The sequence below is a fragment of the Magnolia sinica genome, chromosome 16 (assembly GCF_029962835.1).
Source record: "Magnolia sinica isolate HGM2019 chromosome 16, MsV1, whole genome shotgun sequence".
NCBI classification, from domain to species: Eukaryota; Viridiplantae; Streptophyta; class Magnoliopsida; order Magnoliales; family Magnoliaceae; genus Magnolia; species Magnolia sinica.
In genome coordinates this window covers 67,091,247-67,117,665 of record NC_080588.1, presented here as the reverse complement: position 1 = coordinate 67,117,665, position 26,419 = coordinate 67,091,247, and the positions used below count along the sequence as shown (strand labels likewise).

General features: G+C 37.8%; 1 protein-coding gene across 6 annotated transcripts in view; it reads right to left on the bottom strand.

Moving 5' to 3' along the window:
* Window positions 1–3,401: 3,401 nt before the first annotated feature.
* LOC131228650 (alpha-glucan water dikinase 2-like) overlaps window positions 3,402–26,419 on the bottom strand; it is a 28,117-nt gene continuing 5,099 nt past the window's right edge. For 3 of the 6 annotated variants that reach the window (XM_058224459.1, XM_058224460.1, XM_058224465.1), the window contains 26 exons: window positions 25,368–25,688; window positions 24,903–25,016; window positions 24,650–24,748; window positions 23,867–24,001; window positions 22,518–22,606; window positions 19,412–19,546; window positions 19,051–19,213; window positions 18,871–18,960; window positions 18,602–18,787; window positions 17,327–17,389; window positions 16,819–16,881; window positions 16,652–16,711; window positions 16,405–16,557; window positions 16,176–16,259; window positions 13,081–13,257; window positions 12,844–12,950; window positions 11,991–12,204; window positions 11,454–11,557; window positions 11,185–11,311; window positions 9,865–9,990; window positions 8,286–8,396; window positions 7,621–7,719; window positions 5,816–5,989; window positions 5,634–5,726; window positions 5,026–5,141; window positions 4,390–4,719 (listed from right to left, as the gene is read on the bottom strand). In XM_058224459.1, coding sequence (XP_058080442.1) covers window positions 4,515–4,719; window positions 5,026–5,141; window positions 5,634–5,726; window positions 5,816–5,989; window positions 7,621–7,719; window positions 8,286–8,396; window positions 9,865–9,990; window positions 11,185–11,311; window positions 11,454–11,557; window positions 11,991–12,204; window positions 12,844–12,950; window positions 13,081–13,257; window positions 16,176–16,259; window positions 16,405–16,557; window positions 16,652–16,711; window positions 16,819–16,881; window positions 17,327–17,389; window positions 18,602–18,787; window positions 18,871–18,960; window positions 19,051–19,213; window positions 19,412–19,546; window positions 22,518–22,606; window positions 23,867–24,001; window positions 24,650–24,748; window positions 24,903–25,016; window positions 25,368–25,688 — 3,408 coding nt within the window. In that variant the 3' untranslated portion in view covers window positions 4,390–4,514. Of the gene's footprint in view, window positions 3,870–4,389; window positions 4,720–5,025; window positions 5,142–5,633; window positions 5,727–5,815; window positions 5,990–7,620; window positions 7,720–8,285; window positions 8,397–9,864; window positions 9,991–11,184; window positions 11,312–11,453; window positions 11,558–11,990; window positions 12,205–12,843; window positions 12,951–13,080; window positions 13,258–16,175; window positions 16,260–16,404; window positions 16,558–16,651; window positions 16,712–16,818; window positions 16,882–17,326; window positions 17,390–18,601; window positions 18,788–18,870; window positions 18,961–19,050; window positions 19,214–19,411; window positions 19,547–22,517; window positions 22,607–23,866; window positions 24,002–24,649; window positions 24,749–24,902; window positions 25,017–25,367; window positions 25,689–26,419 lie in introns of those variants that run through there. The other 3 variants (XM_058224462.1, XM_058224463.1, XM_058224464.1) reach the window with 3 other exon arrangements.

Below are 26,419 nucleotides of genomic sequence, written 5' to 3'. Positions count from 1 at the left end.
TAGCTGATTGCATGAATGAAAATAAAAAAACCAAATGTCGGCTTAATCCAAAGTGGTGGACCCAAGAAAGTTTCAGTGGTGGGCACCTCATCTTCATTTTTCTAGGGCAGCTTCCATGTGGGTGGGACCTGACTGTGGAGCCCACTGTGATATATGTCTTATATCCCTGCCTTTCAACTGTTTTAAAAATTCATTTTAGGCATGATTGAAAAAATGAAGCATAACCAAATTTTAAGTGGAGCAAAATATAGAAAACAGCCATTAAAAACTTCCCTTAGGCTACAAAAGTTTTGGATCAAGTTGATATTTGTGTAATCTCTTCGTCCATATCTTTGTGACCTTATCAACAGGTTAGATGGCAAGTAAACATTCCAATGGCCCCCATGACGTTTCAAACAGTGAAGATCCAATCACTACTACATCCCATGGTATAGCTCACGTAATATTTGGATCTGCTTTAATTTTTCTATAGTGCCCTAAGATGAGCTTTCAAAATGAATGAATGATGTGAATGTAAAGCACATGTATCACATTTGACCCTATAGACATGGATCCACGGAAGCTACGCCCCACCTTTCCTCCTGCTGTGGCCTACCTTAATGAATGTTTTAGCTTACATCTTAATACAAGTGGGATCGAATGATGGATAAAGCAAATGTGCAAATGCCACGTCCATTCCATTAGGCCCACAAAGCTTTCTGTTGCATAAGTTCTCTGTAACAACTTTTTTTTTTTTTTTTCTGTTTTTGTTAGCTTGTCAGTATACCCACTGTCAGATCACACTTCACTGTCAGCCACCCCCTATGGGGAATCGATGCCAAGACCTTATAGTTGAAACGAAAACGAGGTATCTTTCACTCAGTCTATCTTTGTAACAACTAACCCTACCTAGATGGCATGGATTTTGCACAAGTTTGCCGCATGGGTCATGTGGAAAGAGCCCACATGGCATACTTGATGAGGTAGGGACCCCACCCCTCACATGTTGAGATTTGATTGGGCCAGCCCTGCGTGATGTCAATCATGCATATACTATACCTAATGACTTTCAAACATGCTTTGTGTGGTCATTTTTAATTGCTATATTGACTATCAAATTTCATCGCATCAAGTCATGTTGTGTTAGGTAGGCCCCGCCTCACCTAATCCTCTATGATTTTGCACTAGGACTCTCTAAAAACACAAAGAATTGAGTAAGGCCATCACCACCTTTCATCTGGATCGTTAATCTGGTGGGCCCATCATCGGTGGGCTAGCCCAAGAAATTAGATTTGTAAAGAAATGGCCCCTAGTCCACATTCAAAAGCGTAAAGGCCCTCCAATCAACGGTAGGAACATCCGATTATCTGGCGGTTGTGATTCTAGTGTCATGTTCTCCTAGATTGGACCCCACAGGTTGGATGGTCAAGATCTCATTCACATGCACCATGTGAACAGTGTTAAATTAATAAGATATTCAGTAAATTACACTTTTTTAAGCCAAGCTGGTCACGTACTCACACGTTCTATTTATTTATACAAGTTCATGTATAATCTATTCAACTCATTTTACACGAGCCTTGCTAGCTCGGTACTCACACCTCCACATGCACCTACACGCTGCCGCATGTGCCAACCTGCTAGTCACGTTGGACATCAGACCCGTGTATCATGGGGACCCATGTAATTGTCCTGTTAGAGATCAACTGATGACCGTCCATTTTATTTATAATAAAATGTGTGGCCTACCTGACAAGTGAAACTCCTGATTTTGTTGACATAAGATCTAAGCTGTGGGTGCACCTGATACACGTTCGGATGTCATGCACACGTGCCAGCAATGCTAGACAGATAGAGATACTTGCTGGCCCATCCCAGAATACATGTGGCACTATTCTACATATGAAATTTCTAAGTGAGTGCGTATCATCCACCACGCTCCGTCGGAGTATCAAAGTTTTTTTTGGGTAATAAAACCTAATCCTTTGTATTTTATTTATTTTTATTTTTTAATTATTATTATTATTTTTTTTTTTTTGTATATATGCCCCTTACTTTTGTCTATGCAATAGAAAAATACCATCCTCTTTTTTCTTTTTCTTTTTGTATTTTTAAATAAATAAATAATCCTTTCCTTTGGTGGGGTCCACCTGATTTTGAATCAACCTCATTTTGTAAAAACACATGAGGCAGATCCAAATCTCAGGTGGCCCACAGGATGTGAGAAGTTTTGCACCATTAAAAAAAAAATGGTGGCGACTCATCCTACTCACATGTGCACTGATGCGCAGCTATTCAGACCATCTAAATTGTGGGTCCCACTGTGGATGGCATATATTGCTAAAATCGCACCGATCAATCAATCAGAACCATCCAATTAATGGCTATCAGGTGGTCAAAAGTAAATTAGTCAAGAGGTCCAAATTTGAAGGCAAAAATCAGATGATTACTATTACTTTCTCACTGCAATTTTTTTATATTACCCTCTCTCCACAATTGGGTCATCATTTGGATGGTCCGGATTGCCTTAAAACTATGCCATGTGGACGCTTACAGAGTTGCCATCTTTTTTAAAATGGCGCCAAAATAACACAGGAGTCTAGCCCTATTTAACCATATTACCTACCATGTCAAAGCTTTGTATGTTAAGGTTAACCTACAATGCAATGTGTGGCGCCCACCATGACAAATTTATGACAACCAGTCCGTCCATCATGAGCGCCTCCTCATGTTCTCCTTGCGCGCTAAAAAATCAGCTCGATTCAAAATTTTAGGTGGGCCACATGATATAAATTCATGCATAAAGCATCTAAACCCATGCGGTGATCCCCACCTTAGTTTTGGAATTGGCAGATTTTTGGGTTGTCCATTCATCAGTGGGGCACATCTTTTGAATGGATTGGATGGCATATGCAAAACAGAGTGGCCATGCACACATCTCAAAGGTTTTTAATTATCAGCATCCCCAAATTGTTCCCTATGGTATGGCTCTGGCTACATTGAGTTTTACACCATTGGATGCTCCCAGTACTTGATAAATGGTTTGGATTTGATTGTTGGATTATTTGATTGAGCATACTAGTGGACCCTACAATATTTGTGATCAGTTCAAATAAAGGGATGCTTCACTTACACCATACTACATATGCACGGTATTTCGAAGAGACATGAACTCGTATAATGCAGAGACTCTCTGTAAGAGTAGTTGTGATAAGTTAAATTATTCCAACCCTCATTTGATATGTGATAGAGATTAATCTGTCCTCGTCAATTATTAAGGTATGTGAAGAGTTCACTAGATCTGCATGTTTGTTGTAGAGGTTGGTATGTTATTCCACAATTTAGGCTATCAACAATGTAATAATAGATACACATGTTAGAATGCATTCACAATTCAAGAAACTATACGAGATACAAGTGCAGAAGATAAATTCAAGTATAACATCGCAGATCAAGATTCAAAGAGATACACAAAAGGACAATCACCGAAGGAATACAACCATCAAAGTACAACAAAACTTAAGAATTTAAGTAAGCAAAGCTGAGGGGAGGAAGAAAGTGATTATTCTAAGACGAAAAGAGTTGAATTCAAACAAAGTGATAAAACCCGAGGCAAAAGAGCTAAACCCAAAGAAAAAGTTATTACAAGATATTATCAACTGCGATCCGTTATTTCGGAATTTAGGCTATCAACATGTTCTTGACCACTCATGATTCCAAGAAGGCTTCTTTGGAATAGTGAGTGGTCCATGGTGGGGCCTACCTGTAGTTATTTTCAAGATGATGATTGGACCTTTTTTTTTTCCTCTGCTCAATCTTGATCGTCCATTTTTTATGCTGTTGATCAGAAGGTTAGCATCATCTAATAAGCATGAGTTTTGCATCATGGCCTGCCCTTAATGTTATAGAATGAGACATTAGGATGTGTTGCATACATCATTCAAAAGCTTTGGTAACACTGTCAACATATTGATGAAGGCGGGGATGTTTGGTTAATTGGATATTTTCTTGCAAATCACAGATCAAGGTGCTTCATGGCCTTGATTGAGTAAAGAGACATCCTACGATTATCAACAGCAAGATATGCACAGAATGTTCAAGATTACAGTTTCTGCAAGTGATCCAAACCATTATTCTATTAGCAGCCACCTCAGATGGACCATTCCCAAAAACCACCTTGACTGTACAATCCTAACCTTCCATTCTGGCCCGCAAAAGGATGGTTCAGAGAACAAACGCTGACTGCCATATTCAACTGCAAATATCCCAAGATTGGTGGCTGTGATCTTCCAACTTGGTGGATTTTTCAGGTCACGGTTCATTATCAGTAGGGCTTAACGGCCTGATGGTCCAGAATCTAGATCATTGAATAGTGAATGCTAGGCCCTGGATGTGCAAACAGAAAAGCCGTCAGATCAAGATCTTGTAGTTCTTTAGTAAAATGGTAAATCCTTTATTCATATAGAAGTCACATATTTATAAAATTACAGCTTGAAATGTCTGTGTAGTTGCTTTGCGATGCTTTTCATATACAGCTACATTTGTGGCCTTGTTTGGACCACATACACTTCACCATCCTTTACCACACCTTCAATGTCCTGGGCAGAACCATATAGGCCTTCGATGATTTTACCGGCCTCTGCGATTTTCAAGAATATAAAACGTTGGAAGCTTCTATCGACGATCAGCCAATCACAACTGTAATCCAATATGACTTTCTCCTCTTTGTCCATGGGTACACTGACATGACACACCAGCAAAATTTTCAGTCTATGAATTTCCAGATCCATGCTTCAGTTTCTCATTTGCTCATGTCAAACAATGAGTTGCATGTGTCAGAATGCGCCATTCATCAGATGGGGCCCGCTATAACAGTTAGAACAAGTAACCGACGGTGAATTTGATGCACATGTGCGGTCCACCTGATTGTAGGACTACCTGAATTTCTTTTTCAGGACAGTATTATGATGAACGGCCTGGATCTTGCACATGTTCCACATTGACACGGACAGTAGGATATCCTACTCCCATGGAATATCAACTAACCTGTCATAAAGCCCTGCACCTGCGTATCCTTCCAAGTCCTCTCCATTGGAGTCTGATCTGAATATGATGGATTTCCTAATAAATAAGCCTATCTGTTTGCTTGGATAACCAACAACCTGCAAACAAAGATCAAATTGACATCAAACAATCCACTTGCAAGATTCCATGCATGTGGGGCCCATGGTCTGGCGATTAACACCATTGATCTGATGCTCTCAATGTGAAGGGCGACACCCAGAAATCTCCCAGATCGGGAGATCCTAAACCTTGATATTTTGTCCTACGGGTAGTCAGTTAAGAAAGAAAATAAAGAAAGCATTCATTTAACAAAGAGAGAAAAGGACAAGGATCAAATGGTTAGGATCTTCCAATCTAAAAAATTTGGGACATCCTCTCGATTCAAGGTTGGTCCCATCAGACCAACAGTCTAGATTACCAAACCATGGCCCCCCACATCATGAAATCCCTTGCCTAAGCAAATTACAAACAGAGATGTACAAGGATGTCTGAATCAATCAACCCATGAGTGAATGAGAGTGTGCAACCAAGCAAAATAAAGGTGTTAAAAAACAGTGTAGGTGAATTTGTACACATAAAGATGGCCTTACAACTGGAGATTTTAGATCGGATTTTTTCGTAACAAAGCTCATAGCTCGCCCTGGATAGGCACCCACCAAAGTTTCTCCCAAGCCCTTCACAATCTGCTCTCACATCAAGAATAAATAATAATAATAGAGCCTGAGTTTGTGTTTTCTTTCAAGATAATTTAAAAGGATTTCATTGATATTACCTCAGTATAAATCTCCGAGGAGTTTCCTGTTAATGGATTTCTTGTATGGATAACAAAAGCATAATCAGCATTGATTATTTCTTGAACCAAGACAGCCATACGAAGGTCATCATGATTCAGCTTAGCTTTTCTGCAGCTAATATATGCTCTTTCATTCCACTTTGAAGCCCAAACCTGAAAAAGGGCATGCATGAGTCTTTAGTTTGAGATTCTCTAAGGGCATTTTTGGATATCACCAATGCCATGGAAATCAATGGCAATGGAAAGGGTTTTCCATTGGTGTGACTCTTTGAGATGTTTTGACAGCAAAGAATATGGGAGGATTCCATGAAGCAATCATTGTACTTTTCTTTAGTTTGGATTTTGTATCATAAGAAATTAAGTGACAGTTGTTTCACAAGTATAAGATATTCGTTTACTATCTAAACAAGACTTGTAAAAATGAAATTCATGTTTCGAAAATGCTCATGGAACTAATCATTACCTTTTCTTTTCTTTTCCCTTGGAAAACATGTACCCAAACATGGCACAAGTGTTGAAACCACCACTAGCTTATGCTTGTTCATTTTCTGAGGATAGGGCCTTTGATGGGAATGATTGGCAAAACAGGGTTCATAAAGTGAACCCCAAATAGCTGGGACAAGACTATTATGATGACGACAATGGCGATGTAGTACTAGCTAATGCTGATCCCAAAAAAAAAAAATATTTTTTTCTTCTTCTTTTGTATTCTGTGCAATGAATAATAGTTCATGTTTTGGGAGCCGTTTCTCTTTTATAGTCTTAAATCCCCAAAGCCTATTCAACTCGATGTCCAGCTAGGCTGAGTCAACTTGACGACTCAGTATGGATCGATTTGAAGAATCAAATAGGTACTTGAGTAGTATTTGAAGCTTTTTATATAACTTATGGATAAACACATGAATGCAGTAAAAACAGGGAAAAAAAAAAACACTTTGATGGAGAGGTGTTAGAAGACCATACAAATAAGAAAGTGTCCATCTTTGAAATATTTTCTCAAATAAGCCTCTTTTTCCCATTTAACTGAGTCAACTGAGCCTTCAAAAGTGACTAAACTAAAAAAGGTGACTCCTGCCAAAATTCAATAGGGTTGAGTTTACTCAATTAGCTTTAGAACTATGCTTTCTCTTCATTGGTCTTTGGAGAGAATGTTAGCACATCCAGAAGGAACATGTAGAGGTGTTATATGATCCACTTTGACCTCTTTTTTTTCTTTTTTTTTTTGAGAGGTGATCCACGTCAACTTTTTATCCTGCCAAATGATAATCTATCTCGATCTGTACCAACTCTTAAAACAAAGATGATTGTTAGAAGATCTTTTCTTTTCTTTCTTTTCCTTTCCTTGCCTAACATGACTTGTATCATTCCCATATTTTATAGAACCTTTTTTCTTATCGGGCAAGCTATCCTTAAAGAGCCATTGAATTGTTGAAACCTGTTAATGGAATCATCATCATCATCTAAGACTTATCCCAACTAATTGGGGTCAACTACATGAATCATGTTTTGCCATTCCACATTTGAATGTCACCTTTGAAACCCATTAATGCAAACTACATCCATTATTCATTGTGTAAGTCTTGATCATTTCCCATATACTTGCTTACATTACGAACTACATGCAAGATGGAACCATGGTCCAAATGATGTGAAATTGCCCTGACCATGGGTAACACTTTTAATCGAGAAAATTTTCAGCATACAAAAGCCATTAGAATCAAGGGGAAAAAAAATAATCAATGTATTCTAACCTTAAAAAGTAGGATTTGTGATGGACACCACACCTTTTTAATTGCTAGCCATGCTTGGTTCCATCTTGCCTCGCCTTCATCACCAGGCCAGGGTATCCTTGAGCTTTTCATCTTGCTCTTCAGTTCATTAATCTACCAAAATGCATAGGAAGTACGCTTGTAATGAAAACTTTTTCATGAAAAAACATGCTGGCATTTACAAGATAAATGTAAAGATTGTTTAAGGCTTTTCTTTTACCTATTGAATAGAACTCATTAGTTAAACAAGGTTTGAAAGAAACATATGTCGCATCGGAAGCCTAAACACTGCAATGCATGGTAATATGTGTGCAATATAACCTTGAATCAAACTGAAAAGCCATAGCTGCAGAAAGGGGTTTATATTGGAAATCAAGCACACCCGTTCCATGCATGAATAGAGTCAAGTAACAGTTTCAACGTCTTGTGTGTGCGCCCAACCATGGGGGCCTAAAAATGATCCCTTGAGAGGGGTTTGAAAATATCAACCCAATACAAATCACATGTTCCATATGTGGATAGTTGCTCTCAATATCTGAAGTTTCATGCAAAGTATGTTTTGAGAAGGATTCTAATACTCAAAACAAATCTCCTCTATGATAATAGAATCATCCAAACGCTTCAATAATAAGTACATAGGAAACTATCAAGTAAAAGAGCTTGTATCATGAAATAATTACCAGTTGAGAAGGAGGACTCATGCGTAGGATGGTTTCTTGTATAGTTTGTAGTTTTGAAAGGTCACCACCACTTACAAGTTTAACAAATGAGGAAATTCTATTTGCGAGATCCTGTAAGAAACAATTGATCGCGTGATCAGTGGCAATAAAGATTGAAGTCCAAGTGTAAATAGACCACATAGCTGCATACATGTAATATGAAAATTCTCTTGAAAAAGTTGAAAATTTTGAATGGCATGTGCATATGAGTGAGATTTTAGATGAGTTACAATCTCTCACACACTTCACAATGTTGAAGACCTCATCCTCTTAAATCTTGCTTTGTAGTTTGTACTCAATCCCTTTGAGCATTTTGCATATCATATAATACATGTCACTAAATATTTTGCTACAAAACGCAACAAAAAATAAAAAAGAATCCTTGCTTTTTTATTTATTATTGTCTGGAAATTTATTTATGCTCTTCCTGTCCATGATTTTTGATGTCTGTTCAAAATTTTTATGATGCGAGTAAAGGTCCATGCCTAGAATCAGTGACATAGATGTAGAGTGTCTAGCATTTTCTGTCAAAGAAGATCAATGACATGATCAGTTCGATTGTTTGACACTGATTCCTGCATCATCTTAACCACAACCATGCCTTCTCTATGAACTACTAAGCTTACTTGGAACTAAGGAGATCCTCTATGCTAACCATAATAAAGCTTGGAAGTTCATTTGCACAGTAGTACGAGAACACGGAGATTGATGGAATTTTACATAAGAGTGGAGATACTCAAATACATATAGAACAATTAAACAGTAATACATTTGATTTCTTTAACAATCTTCTATGCATGACTGCTCAAATAGATCTTTATATTTTGTCATGCATTTTTGCCAAGTCCCCTTATATCTCTATTGCCCGAAGTGCCAGTATCTGGAGTACATGGATATGGGCGGAATATAGCACGGATGCTGCCGTAGCCTATACTAGTACCCTACAAATGTCTTAACTAGTTAGTGTCTACTTTATGTGTTAATGTTTTTTTTTTTTTTTACACACGCACACACACCCCACAAACTTTGTGTTAAAGTTCTAGATATATAATATTATATTATATATATAATTATATATGTATGTATATGAATACATATAAATACCATATGAAATGATAGAGAGAAGAATGCCATCAATTCACCGTTTTGGATGACTATTTTTCTCTTAAAAATTCTTATAATGATCCGATCGTTAAAATACTATGAAACTATCACTTTTGTCATATGTTGGACAAATACTCATACCGTATTTGCATTCAAGAATTTTGTAAACTGTGGAGTCAAACCAAATTTTATGTATCTGTATCATGTCAAGGTATCATAGCATTTTTTTTTAATTACCAAGCATGATAAATGAAAGAAATTTGAATGAAACCTAATCAAGCCACATTAACGGTTTACAAAAGACAAATGCCTGTGATGAAGAGTGGGACTTACAAGAAGATAAACCAAAGACTGCCACTTCTGTACCATGATTATTTTATTTTATTTTTTTCACATTGATGGGTGAAAAAGAAAAATAAAAAATAAAAAAATTTACCTTATTTATGTCTGCTTGCAGGACAATTTCAAATACTCCAAATGGTAGGGCAACTGATGTCGGGACCTTTATCCATGTTGGTACCTTTCCTCTTAAGTATTGAATGTTATAAGACTTCGCACCAACCTACATATAAAAGTATGCCATTGTCAAAGGATATTCTCATTTTATCCTGATGAGTCAGCCTCCTTCCGGCAACCCATGCAAAACAATATCAGTGCATATCACTTGCAAGTATATCAATCTGCACATAGAAGTATCATCTATTGGCCTATCCATCAGTGAGAAACTTGCAACACTCAGAATAAAATTTTAAAAAAATCCCTCTATTGAAATATGCTAGTTCCATCCAGGAACTTCAGAGATCTCATCACTGTTATCGGTAAAATGGATCCCTAACAAATCAAGAAACAAAGTAAATCTTGTTCTCTCCTCAGTTTTGAAAGGGCAGTAGAGTTCAAACAGCACAAAAGAAACAGTGCAACAAAGATAATCTTTCAAAAAAAATAAAACAGTGCAACAAAGATGGAAATAATCAATCCATATGCATATCTTCAACATGAACATGGTGTGGGGGGTTGGGACGAGAAATGCTAACTTCCCACTTTCATGGGGACATAAGCAACATCCCAAAGCTTTTAAGTGACATGTGGGATGCCCAATCATCAATTGGGATGGTTCATTCAAAAGTACTATTGGGAGCAAGCCATGGTGCAGGAATCATACCATTCAGATGATCCTAGCCCTTTGAATGGAGCCAACTTGTTACAATCATCCATTTTTTATGAGCCATAGATCATAACATTAGAATCATCAAACCTAAGCACTACTTGGGAATTATAAGCAATACAAAGTGGGATCAATCGAATAGATGCATCAAGATGATGATTGGACCTATTTTGTTTCTCCACTCAATCTTGACTGTCCATTTTTTCTATTGATTGGATGTTTAGGATTATCCAATTGGCATGATTTTTGCACCATGACTTGCCCCTAGTTGTATGAATGAATGGATCATTCAAATCGACAGTTGGTAATCCCATGCGTCATTTAAAAGATTCAGGGACGTTGGTAAACACTCCATGAAGGTGGTTGTGTGTGTGTGTGTGTGTGTGTGTGTGTGTGTGTGTGTGTGAGAGAGAGAGAGAGAGAGAGAGAGAGAGAGAGAGAGAGAGAAACAAGTGCTTTGATAGGAATTTCATCATAAACTATTGTATTCCAAGCAGAAGGGGAATTATCAAAAATAAAAAGAACATGGATATCATGGTTAACTTTTCAGTAAAAGCTAAAGAAGTATTTCCAAATTGAAAATCTGCATACCAATTCTCTGGTGAACTCCTCAATTGAAATGGCATATTTACCACCAAAATCCTTCTTCTTTAAACTAAGTCCCCGTGGAATGGAGGATGAATTGGAGCCAAGAGACAAATCTGAGCTGGTGATGTCGCTGCAAGTAGAGAAGACTATTCATCATCATTATCATCTGAGCCCAATTAATTGGGGTTGGCTACATGAAGACCCTTCTTATTGAATAAATAAAATAAAATAAAGGTGCCAACTGAAATTTCAGCAATTGCAAGAAAGCATACCTGTATACCAGATCCATTGATCTCAGTTGTATCGAGATGGCTTTGCCTTCCTTCGACTTCAGATCCCGCAGAATGTTCTGATCAAAGCATGTCGCAAAGCACACCTATAATGTACTCCAATAATCAGCATCAGAGGTTTTGACCATATGCATTAGAGAAACAGTATAATGACACAGACTGCATTGAGTTTGTATAGGCCAAAAGATGTAATGACTGGATGCTTGTAAGTTGTAACCATCTAATTGTTTTGAGTTCTTTATGAAAGTCAACTGCTGCTCACTTTTGGAGTCTATCACCCTCAAATCAGGCAACTGATTCATGTCTACCATACTGCAGTCCTTGATTCTTGGGATATGGCTCATCCATGTCATGGTCCACCAAATCAATAGTACTGATCACCCAACAAAGGTCCATGTATATAATAGAGATGTTTTGGTGCAAATTTCAAGCAACTCCATGAAGTGTAAGTTTCATAGTAGCATTTCTTGCAGTATGCATCTAAACTGGCTCTACATTTCACATCACAAGGTATTGTACCTTGCTATTTCTTGCTCTAACAGAAACATGAGAAAGAACATCTGGCATATCCGGTGTCAGTACGCCAACTGCTCCATCTGGGATCTCTTCCTCCCCAGTCACTTTATTTGCAACAATAATCGTCGGTCTTTTATAGACTTTGTTTTGAACACTAATCAACTCATTTACAGCAGTTACAAAACCACACACTTCCACTGGACTGATAACCTGCCAACTGTCACAAACATGGAATTTAGCTCAGTACTTATGTCCAATATTAGCAAGCCAATCTTGGAAGTTCCCAGTTCCAAGGCTGACCCAGTAGGCTAGCACCAAAATACAGGTGAGATACGCTTGAGACCTTCCCATACATGTCACACTTGAGATTTCAGTCAGAAAATGTGGGAAAATGGGGAGCCCGGTTAATGTTGGTTCTGTTTTCCATGTCATTCATAGTGCCAAGTCTACCTTGCTGACTTGGAGTTGGAGTTAATGGTGATTCGGTGGTACATCCAAACACACCTTAATTTGGAAGCATATAAATCATGGAGCTTGAAGTCATGAATTATTTTTATTTTTATTTTATTCTCATACTCAAAAAATATTCGTAAAATGCATAATAGAATTTGGGACATGATTACATGTGCCAGGTGTTCATTAAGAGTGGGTTCACTTATTTCTTCCACCATTTGTAAATGGGAGTGTAAATCTTAACAGGTATTTGAAAATGGAGTTTGAAATTTTAAATTTTGAACTGCTCATAGACTCCCACCAACCATATTTAAATGGTGAGAAACTGGCTGCAGGAACTCAAATTGAACCCTGAGTGCATTGAAGTCGTGCCCACAAAAACTGTTGAATCTCAAAATGGTACCAGCCGAGGTTTGCAATTTTTCGGAGAACTGGATCTAGACGGTTGACGAGTAGAGAAAGACTAGCTGCTGATCCTGCCCTTATCAACTCCTCTGTGAAAATGTCAATCTGACAACAGAAACAATTTCTTAAATAAACTCATAATACAAGTGATTTGAGGATGTGCACCATCTGAAATAACAGATACATGTGCTTCACTATGTCTAATGAAAATTTCTTGAGTCAAATATGAACTTACTGCCCATTTCTGCACTCCAAGCAACTGACCAAGATATTGTGCACTAGGCTGAATCATTTTATGGTAATAGTGAGCCTTGTCAGTTAGTGCCAGACGGACTCGATCAAGAACAGCCTTTGCTTGTAATGCCCACCGATCATCATTTGGTCTGTACAATTCACAAACACGGTACCAGTCCTTCACAGAAAATAATAATGCCAAGCATTAGAGAAAGGAAATCCATCATGGGCTTTCAAAATCAATGAAATGAAGATAGAAAAGGTCTAGAGTAAATAGAAGCACAAGGAGAAGCTATTAGTAGAACATAGACTCGGAAAGGTCTAAGGCACGACCTTTCGAGCGAAGAAAAGTCTTACATCATGAATAATTCATGATCTAACTCAAAGGAAAGGGCTCAGATGAAAACAAATGGAAGTCATGACTGGCACTACACTTGTAATGGATTTATGTATTCTCAAGCTTCGACAACAAAGTTATTACTATTTAGTTTGGAACCTTTTAGTTGTGCAAGGTTTCCTGTCAAACCCTATCATGTAAAATTTTGTCTGTCTATATGTGACTTTTCAGTTGGGAGAAAAAAGTACAATTGTTTTTAAGAATTGGGTTTCTTTTATTATGTTTGATTATTAACTCCATCGTGAACAAGATGTGCACCCAAATATCTCTTTCAAGGGGTTTTATTGATCTGGGGAAAAAATACATTCTAAGTTGTGGTTTTACATAAGCCCTTGATTACATTCCTTGAGGAAAAAGCCTTGATTAAAAGGTAAAAACCAGAGGAAAATTAATATGTCACATGGTATAGAATGGTGAAATGAAAATGGTGCATAAAGGTCCTAATTTATTGTCCTTCGTCTTCAGAATGTTTAGATCATACTGAGATACAAGTGACAACCTTCAGCGTATAGTTGTTCTCATATAGTCAGTTAGGCATCGGGATAGTAGTAAATAATGTGTATCACGTATCCTGAGAGGCATCAACTTCAAATAACCATATAGCCTTGCAGAGTGCACAAGCATGATCATTCCAACATTGCTAGGGGTCTTGTGTTCCAGATATCACAAAAAGAATGCATCAAACTGCATGTTAGCGACTATCGTCTGGTGACAAGATCCTTAGCGGTTACTGCTTAAGGGTCTGCAGTTGGCGCATAGAGTTAGGCAAAGTAGAGAAACTAGTCTTAGATCATAACACCTGTTATCCTTTAACAATGGTGAGGGAGTGGTGCTTTGTGCCGTATCACTTGGAAGTCTAGCATTTGGCACTTGGGCTTCCCCTTGGAGGTCCGCACTTGATGCATAGCCTTCCTAGCCGAAATGGGAGTATTTAGACTAGTGAACCTCAAATGGGAGATGAATGTTGATGTTTGAAGTCCCTAGAAGCCAATGTCAAATCGTCAAAGGGTCCTGCAAAGAATGTGCTACAAGGTATTTAGACTAGTGAACCTCAACTAGGAGATGAACGTCAATGTTTGAAGTCCCAAGAAGAGAATGTCAAATCGTCGAAGAGTCCTGCAAGGAATGTGCTACGAAGTATTTACATGGGGATCTTGATTTACCTCAAAAAAATTGTTACACAAGTATATGCGTGTCTCCACCTCCCATTGGATGAGAAGAGCTCAATTCCATAAAATCTCCAGGCAAAGTAACATCTATTGTGGAAGAGTCTAAGCGCCTAGCGCTTAAGCATTGACACTTGTCCCTTGGTAGACTGGCACAAAGAGCTTTGGATTTGCACGGAGGCTTTGCTGAAGAAACCTCTTTCAAGGTAGGTGCAGAGGGTGATTTTGGGTGCGAAGCATCGAAAGTTGTCCTAAACAGGCGCCAAGGCTCCCTTTGATGTGTCTGGGCTCATTTTACTCGTTGGTAAAATTGCATGTCAACAATATTATGAGCTACCTTGGGTTTCAAACTTTCACATGCTACATAGATATATAGAGATAAGAGAAAGACACACACACACACACACACACACACAATATGTGCAATTAGAGATCTCTTATAAACAGTGAAACCAAAACTGCAAAACATTAAGCCAATGGTCCGGTACAATAACATAAAATGTAAACTTTTGATATTTATTTGTTTCCACTTTACAAAAGGTAATGAAATTTTATTCCAAACGAGTGAAAAAAAAAAAAGGTGATTATGAGAAGTCATCACCCCGAAACATTAAGGCCGTGTTTGGAAAACAATGGATTCCATGCCAAACAATGGAAATGGAAAAGGGTTTTCCTTTGATGTGACAATCTGTGTTGTTTGGATAGCAAAGAAAAGGGTGGATTCCACCCAACCATCGTTGTACTTTTCCATAATTTGGATTCTTGGCCCAAGAAACTAAGTGAGTATTGTGAGGAACATGAAATTTCCACTTTCTATGCAAATAAGAACTCAAAATTGGAATCCATGTTTGAGTTCTCATGAAAATCATCATAGGATAATTATTGTTTTTTTTTTTCTTTCTTTTCCCTTAAATTCCACATATCCACACATGCTCTAAAACACAACATTCCAAAAAGAATAGGAAAATTCAAAAGAGCAACGCTCGAAGGGCTTGAGTGACTTGGCCCACGCAACCACATTCAATTTGACTTCCTGAACACGTCATCATGAATACAAGTGATTGTTGAAGCACTTGTTGTTATGCTCAGCCCCAAATCAACAACTGGCCCAAGAAAAGAGCAAGTCTCCAAAAAGTTTCCCTTTAGGACCTTGGCAGCCATTGTGCCAACCCATAAAAAATTGACAAATCAAGCAATGCATCACCCAAAAACACTGAAACATATTGAAGAATATACCCCTGATAGCCCTTGCGAAATTGCAGTGCATAACTCAGTTTATTCAGAAACTCAAGCTTATCAACTTAAATTAGAGAGCTTAATAACAGTCCACTGCTAAATCAATGGGAAAACATTAGCTAGTTTCAACATGTGAAAACTAACGCCTTGGGGTAGCATATGCTTTCTCCCAGGAAATTGATGGCTCTAAACTACCAAAGAACAGCTTTACAATTGCACATCAGAAGAAAAAATATATAAAAATTTTCTGCCATGAGAAATAATCAATAGAATAGGGCCGAGTAGTAAAATAAGTACCTTCATGCAACAAATTAGGTCTTCATTGTCAACTGCTGATAAGCATAAATTTTCAAGCATTAAAGAGATGAAGGACACAATACCCTGTTCAACAATCACAGCAACAAAGCAAAATTTTCATCGCATAGTGTTGCAAATGCAAGGTAGGTTGACAGATGAAATTACCAAAACAAAGACACTGGTTTTGTTCTATATCTTTTTATAGAAGCAAAGTTAAACAAATGACTACCTGCAGATGGGAATTATTTAGTTCCTTAAATCCCCGCTCCATGGATGTTCTAACAGATGAATCCAATGCAAGATCTAGGAAAATTAAGTCCTTCAACCTTCCATGGGGCTTTAGCAAAATCGGACGGAGTTCAACGCGGGCTTCTAGTAGTTTCTGGCAAAACATTTTTAAGTTTGCAATAGATATTATTTGGAATGAAAGAGAAGGACAGATCCACTTCAAAAAGAGCATCTTAACTAACACAAACCTCCATCAAAGGACCAACGTTCTGATCTTCAACATGAGCTTGAATGAAGTTCAGGCATTCCTGCAACATGAACAAGATGTATTATCCCTTGTATCATCGTGCAATTGCTCGAAGGACAAATTATTGAATAATGAAGATGCAAAGATGTAACAAGAGATGCTAATTACCCGCAATTTTAATGATATGCCACCAACAGATTGAACATTGACTCCACCCATAAAATCATGACTCTGTAATCCAATATAAATTACAAAGAGAATGTTAAAGTCTGCAATAAAATTATGTTGATGTTTGGAGGATGACAACGATGGGTATTTGCTGTCTGAAAGCTGGACATGTCGAGCCCACCTTTCGCGATCATGTGTTCATATGGTGGGACCCATGTTGAAAAAGAATCTCCCCTGTTGGATAATCTGAATGATCCATTTGGCCACCCATTAAATGTGGACAAGTGGTTACAATTGTCCATCTCCTTAAATGGTTAGCATCATTTGATAGGGAGGTTATCAGGGCATAACGCATCTCATGATTAGGACATCCATATGACTAAATTATATCACCAAAAGGTGGGTCCACTTGAATCCTTGCTGGTTCAGAAAGAAAGAGAAAAGGATCTGGTTCTTTCAATCGCACATTATATAAGAGAGGGTCCTTGAAAATAATCACCAGTCTTACCTTGGAAGAGTAACCCAAACAAGTCACAATTGCAGATTCTAGGTCAGCTCCAGAATGAACAGCCTGTGTGAAACATGGCCGAAAAATATTTAAGAAATATGAAAATCATCCTTTGGAAATAGAGCCCACCCGCACACGCACACACACACAAAGATATCCAAATGTTTGACACATAAAAAAGAGTTGCAAATTAGATGCCAGCATCCACACTTAAAACAATGTGAAACACACACACACACACACACACACACACACACACACATGTATGTATGTGTGTGCATGTGAAAAGGTATCCAATGTTTGACACATAAAAGAAGATTGTAAAATGAGATGCCAGCATCCATGCTTAAAACAATGCGACATGGGTGCCTCCCTATAGGTGCAGGTCATGCTAACACACGAGACATCACATGTTCGAAGGATGCAACACCCACACACACAAGGATTATTGAGAGACAATCCAAAGGATAGGTTGCATGTACCAACCTACAATACACATGGAAAATATATTCAATCATCACTGAAAAATTGTACATGAGGAATAACTCATGTGTCATATAATTCCCTTTTAGAAAAGGCCAATTTGCAAATGAGGAGTTATAGCCTTCTCTACTGGAAATCCAACAATACATACTGGACAAGATTTGGCATTTGTATCCATGTTGATGCAACAAAGATAATAAAATGAAATGCTTGTTCTAATGTAGATGTAATCATAACAAGGAGAAACAAATCTGCCAAATAAGACCGATGGATGAATTGATATTTCCCAACAGCTAGGGTTGCAATTTAATAGCACAAGGATAACAAAAAGGACGCTATCCTAAACACACATGCATGTGCAATACAGTTCGAGTACACACCACACATGCCAGCATGGCACATAGGTGTGAGATCGAATGCATCCATCAGTTTGGTTAGACCTTTTACGTGTTTTCTCTGAAAGTACTCCCACTCAGCATGTGGGCACCAATATTGGAAACAGGTAGATGGGTTAGAAAACTTCAGCCAAGTTTTTCAGTCGCATAGATTTGTTTTGTAAACCGTGGCCAACCTAACCAGTGGATCAGCTTGATTATTGGGCCAGGGCATCAATATAGTGTTGCTGTCACATGTATAGCATGTAAATGAGCTTTATTGCATGCATGTGTGGGCTTAGCAAAGCTCACAAGAATAGTCAGACTGCAATTATAGAAGTTCTATTCATATTACAATTAAATGCACACAAAGAGTTCATATTTCCATGTACAGTAAAAGTATGCTCTTATAACCAACCTTTAATGTCCTCAAGTATGATGTTAGGTCACGGATAAGCCCATCTTTGGTATCAGCTCTGAAACGAGGCTCTGACACAATTGGACGGTCATAACTTGCAAGTATGGTCTTTGTAAGGCCATTTGCATTTAATGTTCTCCAATAAACATCAGTTTTGAAATCACTTCTAACATAATCCAAGAGTGCCTGCTCCAAATAAAAGGAAATTGTGGTCCGAAATTAATTATAAAAGAAAACACTTAAACTTTCTAAATCAGGAATAACTTCACCTGACAAATTATCACATCATCAGGGCTAGTGTTATTATGCAATTTCTGGTGCCACTCTTCCATCATCCCACCCTTACAGTCATTATTTCTCTGATACATTGGACAAAAGAATAAGATCTTTTGGAGATTGATAATGACGGTAAATGCCACTAATCCAAGAAATAAAAAAGATAAATATACCTGAAGAACTAGTATTTCATCTCGAATTCTCTGTCCCACGTCACCTTCACCCCCACGGCCTATGCTTGCCATAATCAACCTCACAATCTCCCTATGATTTGGTTCTTCAGTGTAGATTCTTTGCAGCAAATCAGTAAGTTTATCTTGAGCAGCACTAATCTCACTACACAATCAACAAGCTTATGTTGAATAACAATACTATTGCTATTATTAAAATTTTAAATGTGTTTCTACAAGTTAAATAATTTCTTTAATATAAAGCATTTAGGAATGACTGAGCCATATCCCACATTAATCCCATGCCAATACCCATTTCATGTTGTATCCGGCATGGGTATTTAAGGGTGCCAGAGCTTCCTACCGTGGTTTCACATTGTAGTTCTTATTCCACGTAAGTTGTCTGCATGCCATGAATCTCATCCAGACCAATATACCAATAAGGCCCAGCTCCCCTTCATTTCTACAACGTCCAGTTAGCTCTGTTGCAATGTTGAACCTGTGGGAAGCATCAGACATATCATCAATTGTTCGTGTACATAAAACATGGTATTTTAAACTGTCCGTTCAAAAATTGAGAGTAACGATCCTTCCTTCTCAAAAAGTTATTATAACACTGTGTTTCATGTATATAGACAGCTGTGTGTTTTCTGTTGAGAATACAAACTCAACTACCACTGCTTTCTGTCTAATAGTATTGTCTTTGTCATTTTTTGACATCAGATAGTTGTGGGAATGTGGTTTATGACTTATATATTAAAAGGTCTCAAATCATTGTCTAAGGGAGCCTGTGTAAACTATGTAGAACCTTGTGTACTTGGGAGCTCTAATCTATTAAGAGTGCTGCAGCCCTTATTTTTGTTTTCTCATATTGGTGTGACTCATCCATGTATGTCAATCCAGATTGTCCAAGTCATGGGCCCCATTGTGGATGGGTAATATCCAAAAAATCAGACTCATCATTTTTATTTTTATTTTTATATCCAAATCAGACCCAAATTATTCAAAAATAAATTGGAGGAAGGAAAGTGGAATGTCGAGGAAGAAGTAAATGTTGTGGACTGAGATGGTTGAGTGCATTAAGAAACTGGAAAAAAGATGTTTTAGGAGTATCTGGAGGAACAAGCCAATCATATAAGGAAACTTGGTGGTGGAATAACAATGTACAAAAATCTATCAATGAGAAATGTTCCTGTTTCAAAGCCTGACAAGGGACTAAAACAATGAAAACCTTAAACAACATAGAAATGCCAAAAAGATTGTGAAGAAAGTAGTGAGGCTAAACTTAAGGCATATGATGAGTCTACAATAGATTGGGGACGAGAAAGTGAGAAAGATATCTTCAAACTTGCGATTAAGAGTGATGACCAGAGGGTACTGGTCAAGGACGATGAGATCAATGAAAATTGGAGAAGCAATTTTTAGAACTTGATAAATGACAATCACTATAAGAACATAGGGATGGAAGGAACCACAAACTCAAATTATGTCAAAGTCCATAGATACTTTCATATGATTAGGATATATGAAGTGAAAGAAGCTTTGAGAAAGACGAAAATAGGAAAAGCCCTTGGATAAAATGGATACCAATAGAGGTTTAGAAGTGTATGGGAGATATTGGGTTATTTTGGTTGACAAAGTTGTTCAACAAGCTTGTAAGATCAAAGAAAATGCTAGATAAATGGAGAAAAAAATACCATGGTACCTATTTACAAGAATAAATGAGATATACAGAGCTGTATAAATGAGATAACTCTCGTGGGATTAAATTTATGAGGCGTACTATGAAACTTTAGGAAAGAGTGGTTGAGACTAAGCATGAGAAGAATGTGTCAAAAAATCAGTTTGGTTTCATGCCAGGGAGGTTTAAAACTAAAGTTATTTTCCTACTGAGACAATTGATGAAGAAATATAGGGAGAGGAGGAAGGATCTCCATATGGTCTCTATTGACTTAGTGAAAGCTAATGATAGGGTTCCTAGAGAGTTAATCTAGTGAGTATTGGGAAAGAAAGGAGTTTCAGGAGGATATATGGACATGAATAAGCATATGTATGAGGGATTGGTAACAAATCTGAGGACCACTGGTGAAGAGACAAGTGAATTCTCGATTACTATAGGCTTGCACCAAGGGCCAGTATGAGCCCTTACATTTTCACATTGGTTATGGATGAAATAACAAGGCATTTGTAGGAAGAGATCCCATGGTGTATTGACATAGTTTTGATCGACAAGACAAGGGTGCGACTAAACACAAAGCTAGATTATGGAGGGGTGCTTTAGAATCTATTGGATTAAAAAATAGTTTGACTAAAAGAAAGTATATGGAGTGCAATTTTAGTAACAGCATGAGTAGGAATAAAAAAAAAAATTAGTTAACAATTGTTGACCAAGAAGTTTACCAAAATGACTTTCGATATCTTGGGTTGATAATTCATGAGAGTGGAGAGATTAAGATGGATGTAACCAATAGAATTCAAGTGGGGTGAAGAAATGGAGATATGCCTCTGGAGTTCTACGTGATCATCATGTACCACTCAAACTAAAAGGAAATTTTTTATAGGATAGCTATATGACCAGCCATGCTTTGTGGAACAGAATGTTGGGCAGTTAAGGAACAACATGTTCATGGGATGTGTAGATGAAATGGGGATGTAGAGATGGATGAGTGGCAAGACAAGGATAGAACGAGAAATGGGTGCATTCGAGGGAACTTAGGAGCAACACCAAATAACATTGGGATAAGTAGACTTCGATGGTTTGGTCATGCGCAACAGAGACCAAGAATCGCTGGTTAGGAGTGAGTTGTTACAACTACAAGTCAAAGAGTCTAAAAGGGCAAGGCCAAGGGCAAGGGTCAAAAGGACATAGGTGAAGGTAGTAAGAAACGACTTGATGACCTATGGTCTAACTGAAGAAGTCATGGCCCTTGATAGAGAGCAATGGCAGAAAAGGATTTATGCAGCTGACCCTAATTAGTTGGGATAAGCTCAAATGATGATGATGATCCAAATCAGACCCATCAGTTGATCCTAACAGTTCAATTGATGGTCATTGATCAAAGGACAGCTAGAAAGAAAATGGTCAAGGTCATTTGATTAGTGTGATTTTTGGGGCTACACTAAATCCACTGGTCCCCATGAATGGAAGGCCTGGATTGATGTACACATATGCCACCCTAAGATGGATAGGTCACTATTCCATTTATGAAATAGTGAATAGAACACATAGTAGTCCTATATTTGAATGGATGCATAGTAGCCCTATGTGGGTTGCAAAAGTATAATGCAGATTTGCTCGAAAATGTTCCTAACCAACAATCCTATTCATGCATTGCAACTCAACACTCATGCAACACTCAAATGAAACAAACAAATAATTTCACTTAGGACTGTTCTCATAAATTTGTCATGCTTCTCTATTGATCAAAGAAATTAGTCCTCATATACATGATCGCGCGCACAAAGGTCACCTGTGCATTAATGACCTCTCAGCATCTTTCTCTTTTTCAGCTATTTCATCAAGTAGCCATTTGACAGTCCCATTTCCATTCCCTGCACCCTGCATTATAAGGCAACAATGAAATCCAAGGGAACTAGAAGAATCCACTTGATCAAATTCTAAGAATGTACATTGCAAGACAAACTGAAAGAAAATCTCACTGGATAATTGTATCATTGCAGTAAACACATGAAAAATGATAATCAAGGTACGAGAGTTTTCTCCAATTGCATTATGGTTTAAGAACTTCTCGCCTTGGCTGAGTTACTCAGTTTTTTTTTAAACAAGTTCTGGGTTTTATTTACTTATATATATAATTCTTTCTTTTTTCCGAAAGATCGACTATGAATTATCGAGCCAGTTGATTTTCTTATAATCTGTCTTGTCTTTTAAATCAGTATTTTATATGTTTACACATAAACTGGATAATTAACTTCACCAACTCATTGATTTTTCTCAAAAATTCAATGTGAGTTGTACATGGTTAGGGAGCAACCATTCTCTAAGTTGATTTGGAATTTTTGAACTTCGGGTTGTTGATTATCAGATAAGAGAGAGTGGATAATTTGAAGACAGTGTGGAATGTAACTTTCAAATAGACATCCTCGCTCAATCGGATGGTAATCTGCATTTCAACCATGTGTCAGTTGCTTATCAAAGATAAACACTTCCGGAACAACCTTGAATTGAAACAGGTGACTTAGGCGTTTCCTAATGAAGACACACATCGGGAATAACAATGAACTAACCCATAATCTTTTATTTTATTTGTCCTCCTCAGGATTTCTATTGATCACCTGTAGGCGATTTCACCATAACTTGCCATGCAAGCCTATGTATCCCACCTGCATGCCACTTGTGTAGGACATCTGTACCGTGCAATTGGTATGCCCCACCAAGAAGATCACCTAGCGAAAAAAAAATCAATCCAGTGCGCTCAACAGGCAGGCCACACAGTTGGAACTAATGGACAGCCAATGGTCTAACTAAACGAAAAGGTGTGACCCATCTAATGAATGGGTCAGAGTAATTCTCGAGATGAGTGATCTTCGTGGTGGGGCATGCAGTTTGTATAGTATGAATGTCCTATGCAGGTGGCAAGCAGGAAAGATAGACCTGCATGACAAGTTATGGTATGTATATGATCAATCCTCCAGAATAACACGTGTAGGATAGGCCAACCAGAAGCTATCAGTACAGATAGAAAAAATGTTGTCACAAAGCATCTTGTGCATAATTTAGGCTTCTACAGTAAAATGACAAAAACAAAACACATGCCATTGATAGGAAAAATGCTTGAGTAGGATAAAAAAGAAAAACCTTCCCAACTTTTGAACCCGTCGGTTTCAGGTTTATGTAGAAATTTGAGCCGTCGTTCTTAATCCAAGAACTCCCAGACCATAGAATAAATTGGATTCCGACAAAATCCCTTTTCTGCAAATTGATATCCACAAACTGCAAGGGAGAAAACCAAATAAACCATTATCCACTGCGCAATATAGACATTAAATGATAAGTCGGATTGACATTCGAACAGATTCGATCCATGAATCAATCTAGTGTCCAAACAGATTCAGTTGATGTGAAGACTTGATTTGGTATGCAAATAACATTCTGTCCATGAATCAATGTAGGAATGTAGCAGAACTTTTAATTGTGGCATTGCAAAACCATACAAACACAAAGTGCACCAATATTTTAAAGAAGTTCCGGAACCATACAAACACAAGAGTTGACCTATATTTTTAAAGAAGTTCTGGAACACACCTTTATTTATAAAGCCTTAAAGAAGTCAATAGATTTGATCCTAGTCATTTGAGTTGACCCAGTCACCCCCAATTTTCAGTCAAACCAAGTCTATACCATGAGTTGACTCAAAATCTAATCTAGACTCTCTCTCTCTCTCTCTCTCTCTCTCTCTCTCTCTCTCTCTCTCTCTCTCTCTCTCTCTCTCTCAGTTATATTTTTCTGATCTAGGCCTTTTAATGTAATTCATCAAAAGAAGCTCTCTTTCTTTCATGAAATGATTATGAAAGTAAAAGGATCATGAAATCAAAAGAAATCCTAAAGCAGATGTGACAACCAGTGAGAAGAATATGTTACCTGAAAGAATCCTCCTCCAGTTGACATTTCTTGAAAATAAGTCTGGCATGCTCCATTAAGCAACTTTGATCTTTCGGGTAACATCTCCGATGGAGGAGCCTTTCATGCAGGAAAAGCAAATTACATGTAAACAAAGTGGAAAATATCGGCTTCTACACTATAACAATAGCTACCCTACTCACATCCTTAGCATTTTTTATCCTTTTCCAGCAGTGTACAAGCCCATCATATACCGAAGAAAATATCAACTCACCAGCCATTCATTAGCTGATAGCTTTGATACACCCCAGTGAAGAAGCACTGTAGAGCCTTTCATGTTTGTAGCAACCAATACGTGATAGTCACCTCTGACAGTCTTTAGGAGAATCTGATTTGGAAAAAGCACTATTAGGCAGTCTTTGGATGTTCAATCGAATCAAATTGCAATTATTAAATTCAATAAAATTTAAATAACCCAAGTGGGGCTAGCCCTCTTCTGCTATTGTCATCATTTAAATCCTAGCTTCAAAAGAACAGATTCACAATTATGTGTTGGGTTGTCAATATGAATTGCGATTCAGTTCAATTGAATGGCACCACCCTGGCTTTTGTAGTTTCATCTATAATGAATTGAACAAATCGCAATTCAATACAACTGGCTGGGCATCCAAACACATGTTGACAGAACTAAACAAATCGAACAGAACTGAGATCATCGAAATAAGTTGCTAAATCTGACCGCTATTTCATTGTTGCCAACATGAAATGTTTGCCTCGTGGTCACATCATCTCCTCCCATTGACCGCTCAACAACGCTCAATAAAGATGACGAGGTCGAATTGGCACCTCTGGAATGGGAATCGGAACGCTTTGTTAACCACTGGGACACGTCATATCTTTTGTGATGAACGAATGACGATTGGTTGCTAATGACTGTGGGTCCTCCAATTGGAATATCCCTTGTTTTATTTGTTCCAAACAAACTACTTCGAAGTTCATCAAGAGACATTCCTCTTGATAGCTGTCCCTGGAGCTCTCTTAAGGAATCTTCATAATCTTGCTGCAGCATCAGATAAAATACCAACATCGCCACATAAAGTATCAGAAAACTTCTTAAACACATCAGTATGACCCAAGCATAAAATTCTCATCATAAAAGGCTCATAAATAGTGATGTGTTACATTTTCACTTGTCTGTCAGCAGAAATACCAACCCAGATGACAACCAATGTGAGGTGACTCCACTTAAAAGAACAGAATTGTCAAGTCAAAATGCTCATGGACCCAACAAGAAGTTAAGGTATCCCACTATCAAGGTAGAGCTATTTTGATGCCTTTGTCACCCCTCCTCCAAGAACCTCAGTTAACAAGGGTGTCATTGAACGGAATTGTTGCTTGACTACCAGGCTACTTGATGCACTAGAGTCGAGTAATAGAGGCAACTAAATGTGCCATGACTTTGATTTGGTTTTTTAGTATACATGGTTAAAATATTTCATTGGAGGCTATCGTGATGATTTTAAGATACCTTTCCTTAAGGGCGTGTTTGTTTTTTTTTTTTTTTTACATTTTCCATAGTAAATGGTGGTAAATAAACAATGATGACTTCTCATCACCATAGGAAAATAGCTGCGTAATTATGCTTCGGGAACTAGGATCGCATCAGATGGGACTGCGTGAGTAAAATCTGTGGGTTCAAAAATCAGCCAAAAAATGAGGCAGGTTATAAGCTGAAGTGGATCACACCACAGGAAACAGGGGGATAATGACGTTCACCATTGAAAGTTAAAA